This window comes from Strongylocentrotus purpuratus, unplaced genomic scaffold (genome assembly GCF_000002235.5).
Source record: "Strongylocentrotus purpuratus isolate Spur 01 unplaced genomic scaffold, Spur_5.0 spur5_scaffold_19, whole genome shotgun sequence".
In the NCBI taxonomy this organism is placed as follows: Eukaryota; Metazoa; Echinodermata; class Echinoidea; order Camarodonta; family Strongylocentrotidae; genus Strongylocentrotus; species Strongylocentrotus purpuratus.
The window spans coordinates 249,176-264,447 of record NW_022145604.1 but is presented as its reverse complement, the minus strand read 5'-3'; the positions used below and the strand labels follow the sequence as shown (position 1 = coordinate 264,447).

The 15,272-nt window shown below is 35.5% G+C and overlaps 1 protein-coding gene across 6 annotated transcripts in view; it reads left to right on the top strand.

Annotated features, from left to right (window-relative positions):
- Positions 1–15,272, top strand: part of LOC593167 (rho GTPase-activating protein 21) — a 91,499-nt gene that overhangs the window by 37,402 nt on the left and 38,825 nt on the right. For 5 of the 6 annotated variants that reach the window (XM_030989981.1, XM_792658.5, XM_011677931.2 and 2 more), the window contains one exon: positions 15,009–15,168. In XM_030989981.1, the coding sequence (XP_030845841.1) occupies positions 15,009–15,168 (160 nt within the window). Of the gene's footprint in view, positions 1–9,781; positions 10,392–15,008; positions 15,169–15,272 lie in introns of those variants that run through there. The other variant, XM_011677932.2, reaches the window with a different exon arrangement.

The following is a 15,272-nucleotide window of genomic DNA, read 5'->3' as shown; positions in this document are numbered from 1 at the left end:
TATTTTTTGGTTATTGATGTGTTTATGCTGAAAGATGCTCCTTCTGACAACAGCATATTTTGTAGTTTATTACTACAAACCGTCCCTATTTTCACGAAGTGACAGTAGTGAGGAAAATCGTAACGCAAAGTGAATGCAATTTTTTTTTTACTACCGTCACTTCGTGAAAACAGTGACGAATTGTACCTCAAAACCCTGTGTCATTTAATTTAATGCATTGAATACAGAGCTTGATACCATTAAAGGGGAAAACGACCCTAATATTATGTTGGTTTTAATAGAAGCAGAAAAATGAGAGAGAAACTGGTCAGTGGTCCTTGGCAATTGTGACTCTGGACTTCCAGAAAATGATGAGTGTGCTGATACTCGGTAGTGAACAAGTGAAGTATAATAAATTCTGGCCGAATATAATAGTTTATTACTACAAATCGTCCCTATTTTCACGAAGTGACGGTAGTGAGGAAAATCGTAACGCAAAGTGAATGCAATTTTTTTTCACTACCGTCACTTCGTGAAAACAGCGACGAAATGTATAGCCCCTGCTGGCCTGCTCAATGAGGGGACATTAATGAATATGAAGCAATATGTTAGTAAAACATGCTGTTATAATGTACATCTAATAGCAGACAATTTGTATGCACAAACGCTGTCATGTGTAACACATTAAGCACATCATCCACTAGAGACATAACTGTTATGAGAATGTGCTCATCATGAAGTAACCTTTGAGTTTAGATACAGCCGGCCCCTGGAGCATGGGGCTAAATTAATGTGTTGGGAACATGCCAAACTTCATTAGCATTAATGTGACTCGATGTGACAAACTGCTGTATGGTCGTCTCATTAGGGCGCTGTTAGAAGACAAAGGCCTTACTCTCATGCTGTTCGGTAGCTAACGGTCCAACTGTCCAAGTCAAGGGGAAGATAATGATATACATGTACAGGAGATGAAGGGTATTGAAAAGAGCTTGAAAGATACAGAGTACTGCCCCTCTCCTTTTAAAATCTTGCCTTATAAGTGTATCAACAAGAAAAATTAAAAAGCTTCTGTGGATAAGAGAATAATTTTTACAAATCATGACTGTACATGATGTACATGGAGACTTCTTTCTCAACAAATAATAATAAAATGGAAATGCCAAGGACCACTATTGGGTTATTTATTGTATTGGACCAACGGTGTATAAAAAAATGTGATCAGTGTTAGGAGATACATGTAATGTACATGTACACTTTCATACTGTACATGTACATATCGATGTCTGAACTTGATGTTTTTATGCAAAATGGTCCTAACTCATAATTAGCAGAGCTTTACATTGTGATACCATGTATTAGAATGATGATGCATGTACAATGTATGTCAGGTCATAGTGTTCACTGCAATTAATGAATGAAGTGAAATATCGCCATCTGTAGTTCTGTACAGGCCAGGCCAGACTAGTTCAGGATTTCTCTTTGTGGTATAATTAATTTGACTTTAAACAGTATTGAGACAAAATTAGCCATCAGATCAAAGATATGGGATTGTTTTGTTTCTTCTTTTTTTTATACATGTCAATTGACATCTAGACATGTTCATGTACATGTAGATCTATGCAAGTATTTGTATTATTATCTGCAGATAGGGATCTTTAGCAATTTGAAAATGTCTTGATTATGAATTTAATTTGACTCATCCACCAACATTGATCATGTTACAATGTGAATTATTGCTGAGAATGTAAAATCAGGGAGGATTTGGTTCTGTTTAATTTAGTTTTGCTTACTTGCTTCAGCTCTACCCCCTCTCTCTTTCACAGCCTGTACAATGTACATGAAACTCTTTACCCCCCCCCCCCCCAACTTCTACCCCTCCCCCTTTGATCCTAAGCCCTTTAATTGAATTTAAGCAATGATGTCATATGAGGTGGGTGTATGGGTTAAGGATTGAGAGAGATGCCAAATACAGATTTGTTGGCCAGAACAAAATAAGATTATAAGAGGCGTCCTTACTGCAACTTAATTTGAGAACTCGATTATGGAACACAAATACTTCACAATTCAAGGGAATATTCCTACATGTCTGATTGAATTTATTTGGTTCCCTGGTACATTCTGATGACATTCATTTATTTTATGTGAAAGCTAGCAAAGATATTTCAGCAAGAATATGTACAATGTATGGCAGCTTGGGAACCATCGTCAGCTCATGCAAATGGATCAAAAGTGGTCTTTACAATTTGCAGACCTCAGCTGTATTGCCTGGATTGTGAATATTCTTGAAGATTGAGTAGTGTGAATTGATAATGTAGGAACCTTCCATTGCCTATCTTATAGGAAACTAAGTTCCAGAAGATTCTGAAGTGTGAACGTGGCTATTGACACATCATTGGATAAATGAGTTTGAAAAGTCTGATAGAGTTAACCTGTGACTCAGCTTCTCAAAACTGTCTGTGAAATCTACACCATACACCTACGTACATGTAAAGACATACATGTAATAGCTGTCATAATATGCATGTGATTCTCTTCTCACTTTTTGAAATACCTGTGTGTGACATCTTATGGAATATAGTGGGTGTTAAGTTGACAAAAAGTTACTAAAGTAAAGAAAAATTGATGAACCTACTTGTACATCAAGAGATACCGGTATTAAAGACCTTGTCAAATTTTCAACCTTCAAAGAAATAGGAAGCATGATAATGAAATTTTAAAACCAACTTTTGTAATATTATGTAATGTACTATTGCTGGTTGTTTTTGATAGGCATTAAAAAAAGAGGAAAGTTCAGAAGCTGAAAAATTCAATATTTTGATTAAATGATGTCACACATTCCACACAACCTGTGAATTAGAACCACTTATGAAATTGACAACATTTTGATGCCAAAATATATTGATGCCAAAATATATTGATTATGAACATGCAAGATGGATGCCCTAGTCAAGGCTCGTTTGTGGAATCTTATATTTGTTATTATTAAAAACAAAAGGATAGTGCTAAATAAAATTACTTTTTACTCTGCATGTATGTCCTATAATAACTGCAGGTGCACTACGTACAATATTGAGAGCCTGAATTGAAATCTCTTTCTTCAAGAGGAAGGGTGACGTCTAGGCATTCTATCTGACCATATCATCCTATCACTACCCTACTGGCCCTAGCCCCTTCCTTACCCCCTTCCTACCCTCTTCATACCCCTTTATAAACCACACAGGAACTTACGCTCTGCTGAAATAGGAAGACAAAAATATAGACATATTAAAAGTAAAACTTATACTTTATACAAGAAAATGGCATATTGTTAAGGGACAGAAGGGCATGCTATAAATGCTTGCATCATTGCATTTCAGTACACTAACTTCTTGATACTTTTACTTGAGTGTGTTCAGTTCAGTTCAGTTCAGTTTAGTTTATTAATTTTTCTCAAACATAAAAACAATATTATAATATATACAAGAATGGCAAATATATATAGTAAGAGAAAAAACAGAAACTACAAAAAAGTTTATAAAAACTTGTATGTAGTAGTTCCCAGTAAAGGAAAAAAAAATGGTATAAAGGTTTGTTTTGATTTATTATGACTGGTTAAACTTGACCTTGTTACTCAAACCATGTACATAGTAACATATAACAGAAAATAAGTAAAGAATAATGACCAATGCCATTGTAAAAATGATTGATTTCAATGAGCAATTTCAAATCAATAAAAATATACTGTGAATATTATCAATGATCTGTTCAGATTTTAACATATTATTATATTGAGAAATTTATGTAAATATTCATTCTTTCATTAGATATGAAAGGGGGAGACTTCCTTGGTTTAGCCTTGTAACACATCTTGAAATAGTTCATATAGAGGGTCAAACCAATAAAATATGTCAGCTTTTTTGATTGGCATGCCAAGATCGGCTTAGAATGCGGATCCAGACTCGTGGAACACAGTCAAGCAAATATCAGATCATTGCCATCATACTGTACAAATTGATTTATCTAAACAAAGACCAGTTTGTCTGCTCATTCATCAACTTCACTCGAGTGCATCCAACCATCTAGAGATATGGGTATTATATCCCGCATTGTTCCCACCAGGTTTTATCATGGAAAGATTACTTGCTGAAGTAACTTGCGCTTTAAAATACTTCTTGAGTAGTTTGATCTCTAAATTGATCGCTACATTGTATTATTTGTAAACATGAACTTCATCCGAAGTTATGATTGTGTGCTGAAAAGCAGTATGGGGAGTGCGGAAGTAGCATTGCTGGATAGCATGGAATATTACATGATGTATTTGAGCAGCTGGGCTCCCTCGTTAAGGAGAGAACAGGTAATGATTTAAAACATTCTGTTGGTTAGATGTATTTGTTATTGATTATTGAATACTTATATGAATACATGTAGAATGAATTGAAGATAGACATTGGTGGCCTACTAGGGATAGTATAACCGGTGCATTGATTGTGGTAGCAGTTTGAATACACATTTTAAAGGGCCTAACATGTTTGGAAGAGAAAGAATCTCCACTAAAGAAAACAAATGTTCATAAGCTTTCGATCTGAAGTTGAATAACAACTTTCTATTAAATCCATTCAAATTGCACATAATGTCGAAATTCAACAATTATTTGTTTTGATTTGCAACAAATCATTTTATTATAAAATCTATTAGCAATATAGCAATATGTAACATTGATGACATTGTTATGTACATGTTTGTTTGTTTACACTTTTAACCGATGACTTTTGCATAAAAGTACATGTGAGATACAGAAATTCATTTTGTTTAAAGGAAGAATTATGTGATTACTTCTGAAATCTGTGTCCTAAATATATTTTGCTTTGGCTCTTAAATATCTCGAGCTGGAAGTTACAGATCTATATTATGAGGGCAAACTGTATGATCCCAGAGGCTTTGATAATTTAGTGTGTTTATTGAGTTTGATAGTGATTGGATAATGAGCAACCTTGCTCAAGCCAGGGAACTACAGTAGCTGTTATGAGTTACACATGGTTTAGCTTTATCACTCAGTCACTGTATCAGATCCACACCCAGTATCCTGTCAGTCAGTCAGTCAGTCATGTATAGGGTGAATGAACTTTGACTCACATTGTTAAGATGCATGAATTGACCTTTACACTAGTACAATGGAAGACAGTGCACCTGATTTTACTATGGAATATCATCCATGCATCAATTAGGCTGCGTTTATGCTTGATTTTAAAGGTAGAATGAGCGATTTGTAACGCTCATCGTAAAAGCTCATCGTAATCGCAGTTCCACGGTGTACTGTTTGTGCTCACTTCTCTGGCTCTTCCAGGTAATTCTCCCTGTGTGGCCGTAATTGGCCTTGCAGCTGGATTCGCAACCTGCACTGTGCATGCTACGTAGACCCACTAGAGGTCAGTGCGTTGACCCCATTTAAACGCGTTTACAAATTGTAAACTCATCTTTTTGTGAGTTTACGATCGCCGTTTTTCGGTGATTCTACAAAAGTGAGCATGGACGCAACCGTGTTTTAAACTAAACGCGTAACAGATGCATGATTCTGGCCAGAAAAAGTTAAGCATAAACACGCCCTTAGTATAATACAATAATAAACTGATATACATGTACAGTATGTGTACAATAGAGCGTGAATAGTTGGAATGAATACAAATTATTATGACCGTTCTATCGGTTTTGTGTCAGTAAAATCAGCAGGTCTCAAAAAAATTATGTTTATGTATAGTAGATAATAGGTGTCAGGGAAAAAATGCACTGGGGCTCGGGGCGAATTCACGCCCTAAAGGCAAAAAAGAGCCTCTGAAAGTCATAAAAGAGCCCCCCAAACTACGCATATAGTTTGAAACGTAGCCCCCCAATTTTGTAAATATTTTTTTCCCTGATAGGTTTATTAGGTGATATTTTACACAATGTAGGAAAAAAGGATGTTTTATGTAAAATGTGACAAATCAAAGATTTTTGAGAGCTGAATGTGTAATATGTATTTTACATCGATGTATGAGCCATTCAGCCAAGGTTGATGATTAATTTGGATGAAATAGTGGGATATTGTTGGCACTAAGAACGGAAGATTAAATAATATCAATGGTCGATACTAATTATTATCCACATCCTGTTGATAAATTACATGTACCCTCGGCCATTAGAGTACGTGTATAGAGGCAACACACCCATTTCACATTTCACAATGCACATACAGTACAAGTTCATGTCATGCAATAGTTTTGAAACTTAATTTATTAATTAATATCATGCTATGCCTGGTATTTGATGGAAAGTGAAGTATCAGAATATATAGGACATGGATTGGACGGGACTTTAGACTTACGTTAAAGGGACTTTGTAACATTGTTCAGATGAGAGATAGTGGTGCTAAGGTAGTGACTTCAATGCTAGATGTACAATTAGAGATAATCTGAAAATTTGAGTGAAAACGGATCATTATTCATGGTACAAATTGGGAAAAACTGATCTGATCGGTTCCTTAATTCTCCCAACTATATTCTACTTCTATTCTGCTACTTGTCAAAGCCTGTTCAGCATCAAGACAAGGACAATTTAGTTACATTTTAGGTGAATGTAAATCGTCACAAAGCAATAAAATGGCTCTACATTCCACTCCAGACAGTTAAGTGTTGACAGATTTTTATAGCCTGTTTTATGTATTTTTCTCATGGAAAAACGGTTGGGAAAATTCAAAAATGGTTGGGAGAATTTACTGTTAATCACTGTTAGAGGGTGCCTCACATCGAAGCCTTCAAAGAAAACCATAGATATCTTTGTGGTTTGAGAATTTGTTCAGGATTTTTTGCATGTCAGAGGGTTAGTATAGTAGAATGAATATAGTAAGTAATATTTTATACAAAAATTAAGCAATTTTTTTCATCAATCTTCAACAATGTTACCGAGTTCCTCTTAAGATGAGGTAGAGACATAATGTATGTGACAAAGTTGTTGGAAGTACATGTAGATTAGCTTTTGTTTCCAAATGCCGTTAAAGATAAATTGCAGGTTTTAGCTGTCTGTACAAGTGAAACATGAACACAGTTTTACATTGTACAACGAAGTATAAAGAAGGAACATTGAAAGGTAAAAGGTAGATGATGGATGTACAGTATGTGTATGATACTATCTGTTTTTGTTATAGGAGTATGGTTGTATTATTGACAAGAAATTGAATTGATTACAGTGACCTTAAAAGTACATGTACAGCTCAGGATCTTCCTTGTAGATTTGTCTATGGTATTTTGATTGAACAGCGCCCTCTCTTTTTTAAGAATTCTCTCCGCATATTATCATTGAAGAATGCCCTGCTCACATTAGTCAAGACTTCATGTTTCTCTTTTAATGCACATTACGTAGTCATAAAGGAATGATCCCAGTCACTATCATCATGGTCTCTTTGATCCTTGGCATTGAGTCTTGTTCATGTGGAGAGGCTTTAATTCAAACCTGCATGGTCAGGATTTCCCCAATTACTTTACTACAGAGATATCAAAGCTAGGAGATGGTCCTCTTTCATTCTCCAGCCAACTAGTCTAGAAATACAAACTTAATTTTTTTAATTTATTGTAAAAAGACTGATAGAATTTAATGTTGTTATTATCTAATGTTGTATGTTGTCCATGTAAATACAACATGATCTTCATCTAGGCGCCCCATCACAGTTGAAGATTGATGACTATTAATTATACACTTCCGTCTATTGATAATTAGCAAGGCTATAGGCACAATACTATTGCGTGTCAGTCAAGCTACATGAATAGGTAGCCTTATTAATCATGAATGTGAAGCTCATTCATTTTGGCTATCATCCAAAATGTATCAAATCCCTTTTAATTGAAGATGGGCAGCTTGTTTTTAAATAATGGTCAGAGGTACATAGGTACATGTAGGGGGGGGGGGGGTGTCTGGGGCTATTTCATTATATCTTTAATTGATGCTAAAATAATAGCCCATATTTTGAGTGTTAGAAGCAGTCTGGTCATACGTTCACATGGCCTCATATTTCTAAATTTAAATATCTTCTAAGATTTATTTGGATTATTTCATAGACTAATGTTAGAAATATTTAAATTGTTATTTGAGCAGGATATCATTTTTATTTCTTCATTTATTTCATTTCACATCCTTGAAAATTACTTTTGATATTCATTTCCTGATAGATGCTTGCATTATTAATGTTCATTATTAGATTCAGACAGTCATATCATTCATGTTGCCCTGTCAATGTGTTCGTTAAAATGAGACTATCTCTACAACTGTTATCACCCATTATAGTGTTCTTCCTGTTGATAGTCTTGGGAATGATTAGTTTTGGCTTACTGATCAAAGTGAACTTTTAAAGGCCATACTTCTGGCAAGGGTTTTAAGATTCTTAGGTATTTAAACATTTAAATGTTTATAGCATGAGGTAAGTAATGGAGGGCTGGATGAACTAAAAATGAAAAAAATAAAGTCATTTGAATAACCAGAATTGGAAAAAATATGTACTTAACTTCTCCGTTGAGAATTGATTTAAAAGAAGTGAAAGCTCCACTTACATTTCAAATGTTTTTGATTTTTTTTCTTTTTAGTGTTTAATCAAAATTAATTGGAAAGAAGCCAACCGTACAATGTAGTTCAAAGCACTTTTAAATGAAAAAAAAAACAACAGATATAATGGCTGAATTGTTTTTGGTTGAATGTAACTTGCTGTTTTTAACATTTGATATGGATCTTGGATCATTTTCAGTCTCTTTGTGTAGACTATCTTTTCCTTCTTGTACCCCTGTATGCCCCCCTGTATGCCCCCCTTTGCACCCATGCCTAGCGTGGTTCCTCTTCGTACTATAAAGAGAGATCTATGTCTGCATGCTTGGTCGATAGTAGCACCTCCCCTAAGACATCTAGACTGATAGAAACTAGTCTCAAGTAACCGGATAATGGCTTTAGCAGTCTTTAGAAATCTCATATAACAAGTGAAAGGAAGCATGTACATGAGGCTCATGTATTTCTATAATTTACCTTTGCCAAGGTTGAACTTGAATCACTGTAACTCTTCCTTGTTGTGACATGGGGTTGTGTTCATGGGTTATACTCATCCTTTACATTAATGTGATATATCTGAACGGATCTGTTCTCGCTGAGCTCAAAATGAAACCAAGATCATTATGAGTAATGATCTTAATCCTGCGAGGTACCGGTGTTGCGTCAGTGACCACCAGGATATCGCATGCAAGTTCAGCTGTGGCCCAGAAGTGACCATGTCCATGTACGATGACCCATTACGTCACTCTTGATTCATATCATGATTCCACTTATCTCATCAAGCCACAATGAGATAGTGCATACATGTGGAAAACAGGAAACTGGAGTGTCGTGATTGTGTTTCAATGATATTAACCTCCGTGTACATATATGCAGAACTTGAATGAGAAGTGCACATTATGACCTCTCGGATGGCTTAGCTTATTATTCTGTGAACATGTTCAGGAACAGCTCAGGAGGAAACTAGTATTGCTTTAGGGTTAGTCTGGACCTGTCTGGAGTTTGGCTTTGAACTTGATTGTTTGCAGCCTGAGTTGATGGAGCTAGGAACCTTGTCATCATCATCAGAATGTTGACTTGGTTCACATGAGGCAATACTAAACCAGCAGTCTCCTTCATTCATCACTTAACCATCGCTCATACATGTTTGTTCTTCATGACTATCTTGTCAAATACGATGCGATGTGGATGTCAAACAACGAGCTTTGCAGCATATTTACTGGATGCATTATAAGTTCAACTTCATAACTCTGATTTCTATTTTCTAACCATGTCTGACTCTGAAGGGATGAGGAACTGATTCAGTCCATTCAGAAATATATCACAACTTGTACCAAAGGAGGCATTAAAGTCATTGTCAATTGTGATTTGCTGGAAATCTTCAGATTTGAATCCCATGTGTGACACACTTTGTGTGCTATTATTGATGCTGGATTGTCAGAGTTAATCCATCTAAACATCTTCTCTTGAGAAGTCTGAGGTCATCACTGACTTGAAGATTCACAAGGCTTCTTCTTGATGAACATGTTTGATTGGCAAGCATTATCTTCAAAGTGACTCTTCATCTGTGACTAATCAAAATACTTGATGACTTACTAAGGATTGATTAAGAGATGATTATTCAAACTTCATCCTGGTGAAACCCTCTCACTACCAGGGATTAGATTGTGAATGAAACACTTGGACAAGTCATCACCATTTAACTGTGACTGGGTTAAAGTTTCTTTTGTGTACCAATGTCTTGGATAGAGTACTTACCCGTTGGTTGTGTGATAGTTGTCGCATTAGTAGTCACTTTCTTAGCAAGCCTTCTTCACTACGTGTGGCATGGACTTATTCTTGCACTCTACCCATTGTTGCCAGGCATAACTATGGTAAATATTTGTTTTTGTATGGTTTTCTATTTTGAAACTGTTTAAAAAAAAAGTAACACAAAGCGTTAATGTTAATTTGCAACAAGAAAGCTCAGCAAGTCATGGAAATTCCATGGTTTGTCAGTTGCATACATGTATACTGTAATTCAATTATTTTGCAGCATGAAATTTTCTGACCAAATCAGCAAAGTTCCATACTTCCATACAAATATTCTGATTTTAATTAGAGTACCTGTACATGTACATGTGTGTATGCTCTGCCCTAGGCTTCTAATATTCTGTGTGCATTCCTTGAAAGGTCTAAATTAAAAGTGTTCTATACAAATATTAATTATATGGTCGTTTTTTTTTTAAGATCATAGATTTTGTTTTCTTTCTTCAAATCTTCTCAATATAGCTATATAAGCTCACATCACGGCATGGTATGAATGAAAGTTTGTTGACTTATTGTCTAACCATCGGCTGTCTTCATTAACCTTGATTGAGGGTTAAGCATTCCATGTTTGGATTGAGTGATTTCTCACGAACTCATGACCATTGTTCTGTATGAATGGATGACTAAATAGTCATGTGACTGAACAATTAAATCTGTGCAATTCATTATCAACAGGACTGTTTTGATCGACCTTGACTGACTTTGTAAACAAAGTAATCAGCAAAGTTAATGACAGAAGATTTAAAGGTAAAGACCAGTATTGGAAATGCCCCAATTTCAAAAAATGAAATGGAAGCTCTCATTACCAATCATGTGAAAGAATATGTTTTGACTAATACATGATGATAAAAAATTTGCCAGGAAACTGCCTACTAATTCATATATTTGGTAAATTTGTTTCTCTCATGGTCTGTGAGAGATATAGGGTAGTCCCAAATACATCTTTCTGTGTAAAGTGCTTGTAACTTTACGAAGAATGGGCCAAATTTCTTATCATTTTGATGATTCCACAACCTTGCAAATGCTAGATGCTAGATGATCAACCTTTTCTGATCGATTCCACGTTTCTTTCACAATGCAATCGCATGACCATAACTGGTCTTTACCTTTAAGGAAAAAACTTTTTTTTTTTTTTTTTTTTTTTTTTTCTAATTCCAACAATGGTCATATTGATCCTAAAGTATAAATGGCTTCATGGATCACATATTCTTGTATGTTGATGTTTAGTTGCTGTAGAATTTAACAGCATATCGTCGGTGGGGTGACAAAACCTCGTATCTCAATTTTTTTAGATTTTGATTTTTTTGCATAATTGTGTACCTAATGGCCTACGACACCACCTGATAAATCCATGGAACGCCTCCTGTCTCGGTTTTTTTCACAAATTCCACAAAAAGGAGGGTGTTACAGCACTAAATCTGTTGAAACAGGAAATGTTTTTCGCTCTCCTGAAAATTCATGATTTTTGAGATACAAGGTTTTGTCACCCCACCGACGATATGTGTAGTCCCATATTAGTTTTGCCTGCCAGTTTTTGATTGAACTTTTGTTGACTGATCATTAAGTGTTTGGAACTTTAAGATGCAACCTTTCATGATCTTACATTCCATTCCAGTCAGTGGCGTAGCCAGAGGTGGGGGGGGGGGGGGTTCAGTCAGAGGTGGGGGTATTCAGCCACTGCCCAATAATTGTGTAGTGTTTACATACATGTATCTTTGCTGTTAAAGTGAGATCATGCAGCTCTATTTTCATTGTTTGTAGCCCATTTATTTTCTCTTGCGCATGCTGCAGCTCCTAACATGAATTATCTATCTTGTCATCCCATTACTGTTCTGATGATAACTGCATTGATCCTACCAAGATAAACCCTCCCTATCTCCTTTCCCCATCACATGTGACGTACATTCCATGAGTTGAACGACCATCTTCTTGTCTAGAGGCCTCTATAGGCTACATGGATAATGTGCTTTCACATTAGCCGGATTCACATTGCAGTTATACCTTGTACATGGATAATGTGCTTTCACATTACCTAGCTGCATTCACATTGCAGTTATACCTAGTACATGTACATGGATAATGTGCTTTTACATAACCTAGCTGCATTCACATTGCAGTTATACCTTGTACATGGATAATGTGCTTTCACATTACCTAGCCGCATTCACATTGCAGTTATACCTTGTACATGGATAATGTACTTTTACATTACCTAGCCGCATTCACATTGCAGTTATACCTTGTACATGGATAATGTGCTTTCACATTACCTAGCCGCATTCACATTGCAGTTATACCTTGTACATGGATAATGTGCTTTCACATTACCTAGCCGCATTCACATTGCAGTTATACCTTGTACATGGATAATGTGCTTTTACAATACCTAGCTGCATTCACGTTGCAGTTATACCTTGTCCATGAACATATGGTTGTCATCTAGACTATGAGGTCCCACAACCTAAGTTCTAAAGTTTCAGAAGTTTTTAAGTTCTTGAGAACGAAGTTGATGAACGTAATCTTGAGAGCTGAGATCAAGAAGTTCCAGGAGTTAGGCTTTAGAAAACTATAAGATCAAGAAAAGTTTGTTCCAGAATATACATTGTAAGTTCAACAAGTCTACATGTAAGCTTTAGAAGTAAATTTGTTGAGGACTAAGTTTAAGAAAACTGAGTTGTCAACATTTTTGGTTTTAAAGGCACAAGATCAAGACACAGACAAGTCATTGCATTTGAGATGTGGGCCTTGAATAAAGATTACATGTATTTCTTGACTATACCATGATTTTACACATTTTGCACAGATCAACAATTAAATACAATGGTTGGAATTCTGCTAAATGCTAATTCATGTTTAAGAAAAGAAGACTTAATTAGACCTCAATCTAACTTCCTTGTAGAATACATGTACGTATCAATTTAATTCCTTGAATTTGAGGATCCGGATGACAATTTCTGTGGTATTCTTTTTAAAGTATCGGTTACAATTGTGTGAGAAAGAATTGGCAGCAAAGTCTAAAAATTTTCATTACCCAGTCAGGAGAATTATAAAATGAATCAATAAATGAAGCTTTTCTTTTGATAGACCACAAACTACAGGTTCAGAAAAAACCTTTAAACTGTGTCTGTAGATACTTGAAGATATCATTTAACAATTCTGTTGACTTGAGATTCAAAGTATTTCCTTTCGCCTTGAATATAGTTTCAATGTGATTTAACAAAATAATTGAAAATGCATTCTCTTACATGTACTTCCTTATCGATATTCTTTTCAGGAATGATGTTAACCATATTAAATAAAGGTTTGGCCTGTAAGAGTATCTCATTATTGTGTAAGTTAGACAGAAAATGAACATTGGAAATATATTCACTTTTGATTGATTGACTTGCTTGTACATACTGCTTAAACAATTCAAACCATTAAATTAATTTGCATTGTGTACAGTTGCAAGCAAAAAAACCTTTTGGGATGTTTCCTCTATTGAAATCATGGGGCAAAATGGTAGCTAATAAACATTCCTGGCATTAAAAACTAATGGAGTATTTAATTGACCAAGAACATCACAACATAATGAAAATATTTCTGCAAACTATTTTGGCTACAAACTATTTTTTTCTTCCTGCAGAAAGGGTTTTTCAGATGATTTTATTAAAATATTTTCTCTTGGATGAAGTTTCAACAGCTGAGGTAATTTTCTGTCAATATCTCAACCTTTATCTCAAGTGATGGTAGTCTATTACTCAGTAAATTGTTCTTTTAATCAAGTCTTTGCTCAGTAGAGCCCTGGTAAAGGACGGTTGTCAGTGATTGAATGGTGGTAGTGAGAAGTCAAACTGCTAATTGTTACGAAAACGGACAGGATATCAGCATCAATTAATTAGGGCCTTTTAGGGTGAGCAAGTACTTTAAATACTTGTCAAGATATAGACAATGAATCCGCTGACTTCAAGATAGGTTCGTGCACGGCATAAGAGTTTGCAAACACTTGTTAGCAAAGGGCGTTAGTCCTTTCCCTTCCCGTTTGTGGTAATTAATACATTCCTTTGCACTCAGAATTCAGCTGATGGCTGCAACATAGTGGATCCATTTAGCATTTTCACAATATTGTTAATGCTATAATTAAAGACTAGCTTAATATTGATGACTTTATATTTCTCATCAACAGATTCTAGTAGAGATGTGTGGTTATTGGGGTTCTTAATAAAGAGATGCATGCTAATTGCCTCAATTTTTGTATGTAGCTATGCATTTAAATTTGCCTGTATTTACAAACAGAGGGTGCAATAATATCCATGTTACTTGAATAGGATCTTACATGTAATAGTCTGTTTCCTGACCGATATCTTTTCTATGTTACAGGACTGTGAACATCAAGATCCTTTGACCACGTACAAGGGTCAAGAGATATAGACCTCAATGGTGAAATTGTTCACTTCTAAACAGACATGAATGACATATCCATGTTACTTGAATAGGATCTTAATCGTCTATTTTCTGACCAATATCTGTTTTCTCTAGGACTCTGAACATCAAGATCCTTTGTCCACCTACAAGGGTCAAGAGATATAAACCTCAATGGTGAAATTGTTCACTTCTAAACAGACATGAATGACATATCCATGTTACTTGAATAGGATCTTAATTGTCTATTTCCTGACCGCTATCTTTTCTCTCTCTGACAGGACTCTGACCATCAGGATCCTTTGTCCACCTGGAAGGGCCCGAGGAAGGTGACCCTACAACGAAGGTCCAATGGCTTTGGGTTCACTTTACGTCACTTCATTGTCTATCCACCTGAGTCTGCGGTGGCCGAGCTCAACAGACTACAGGAGACTGGTGGAGGTAAGGATAGTAACTTCTCATTCAGTAATATCTTTAAAAATCAACAACACAAACCATAAACTAAGTATAAAGCTTAAATAATTTATTATACGTTTTTTTTTATA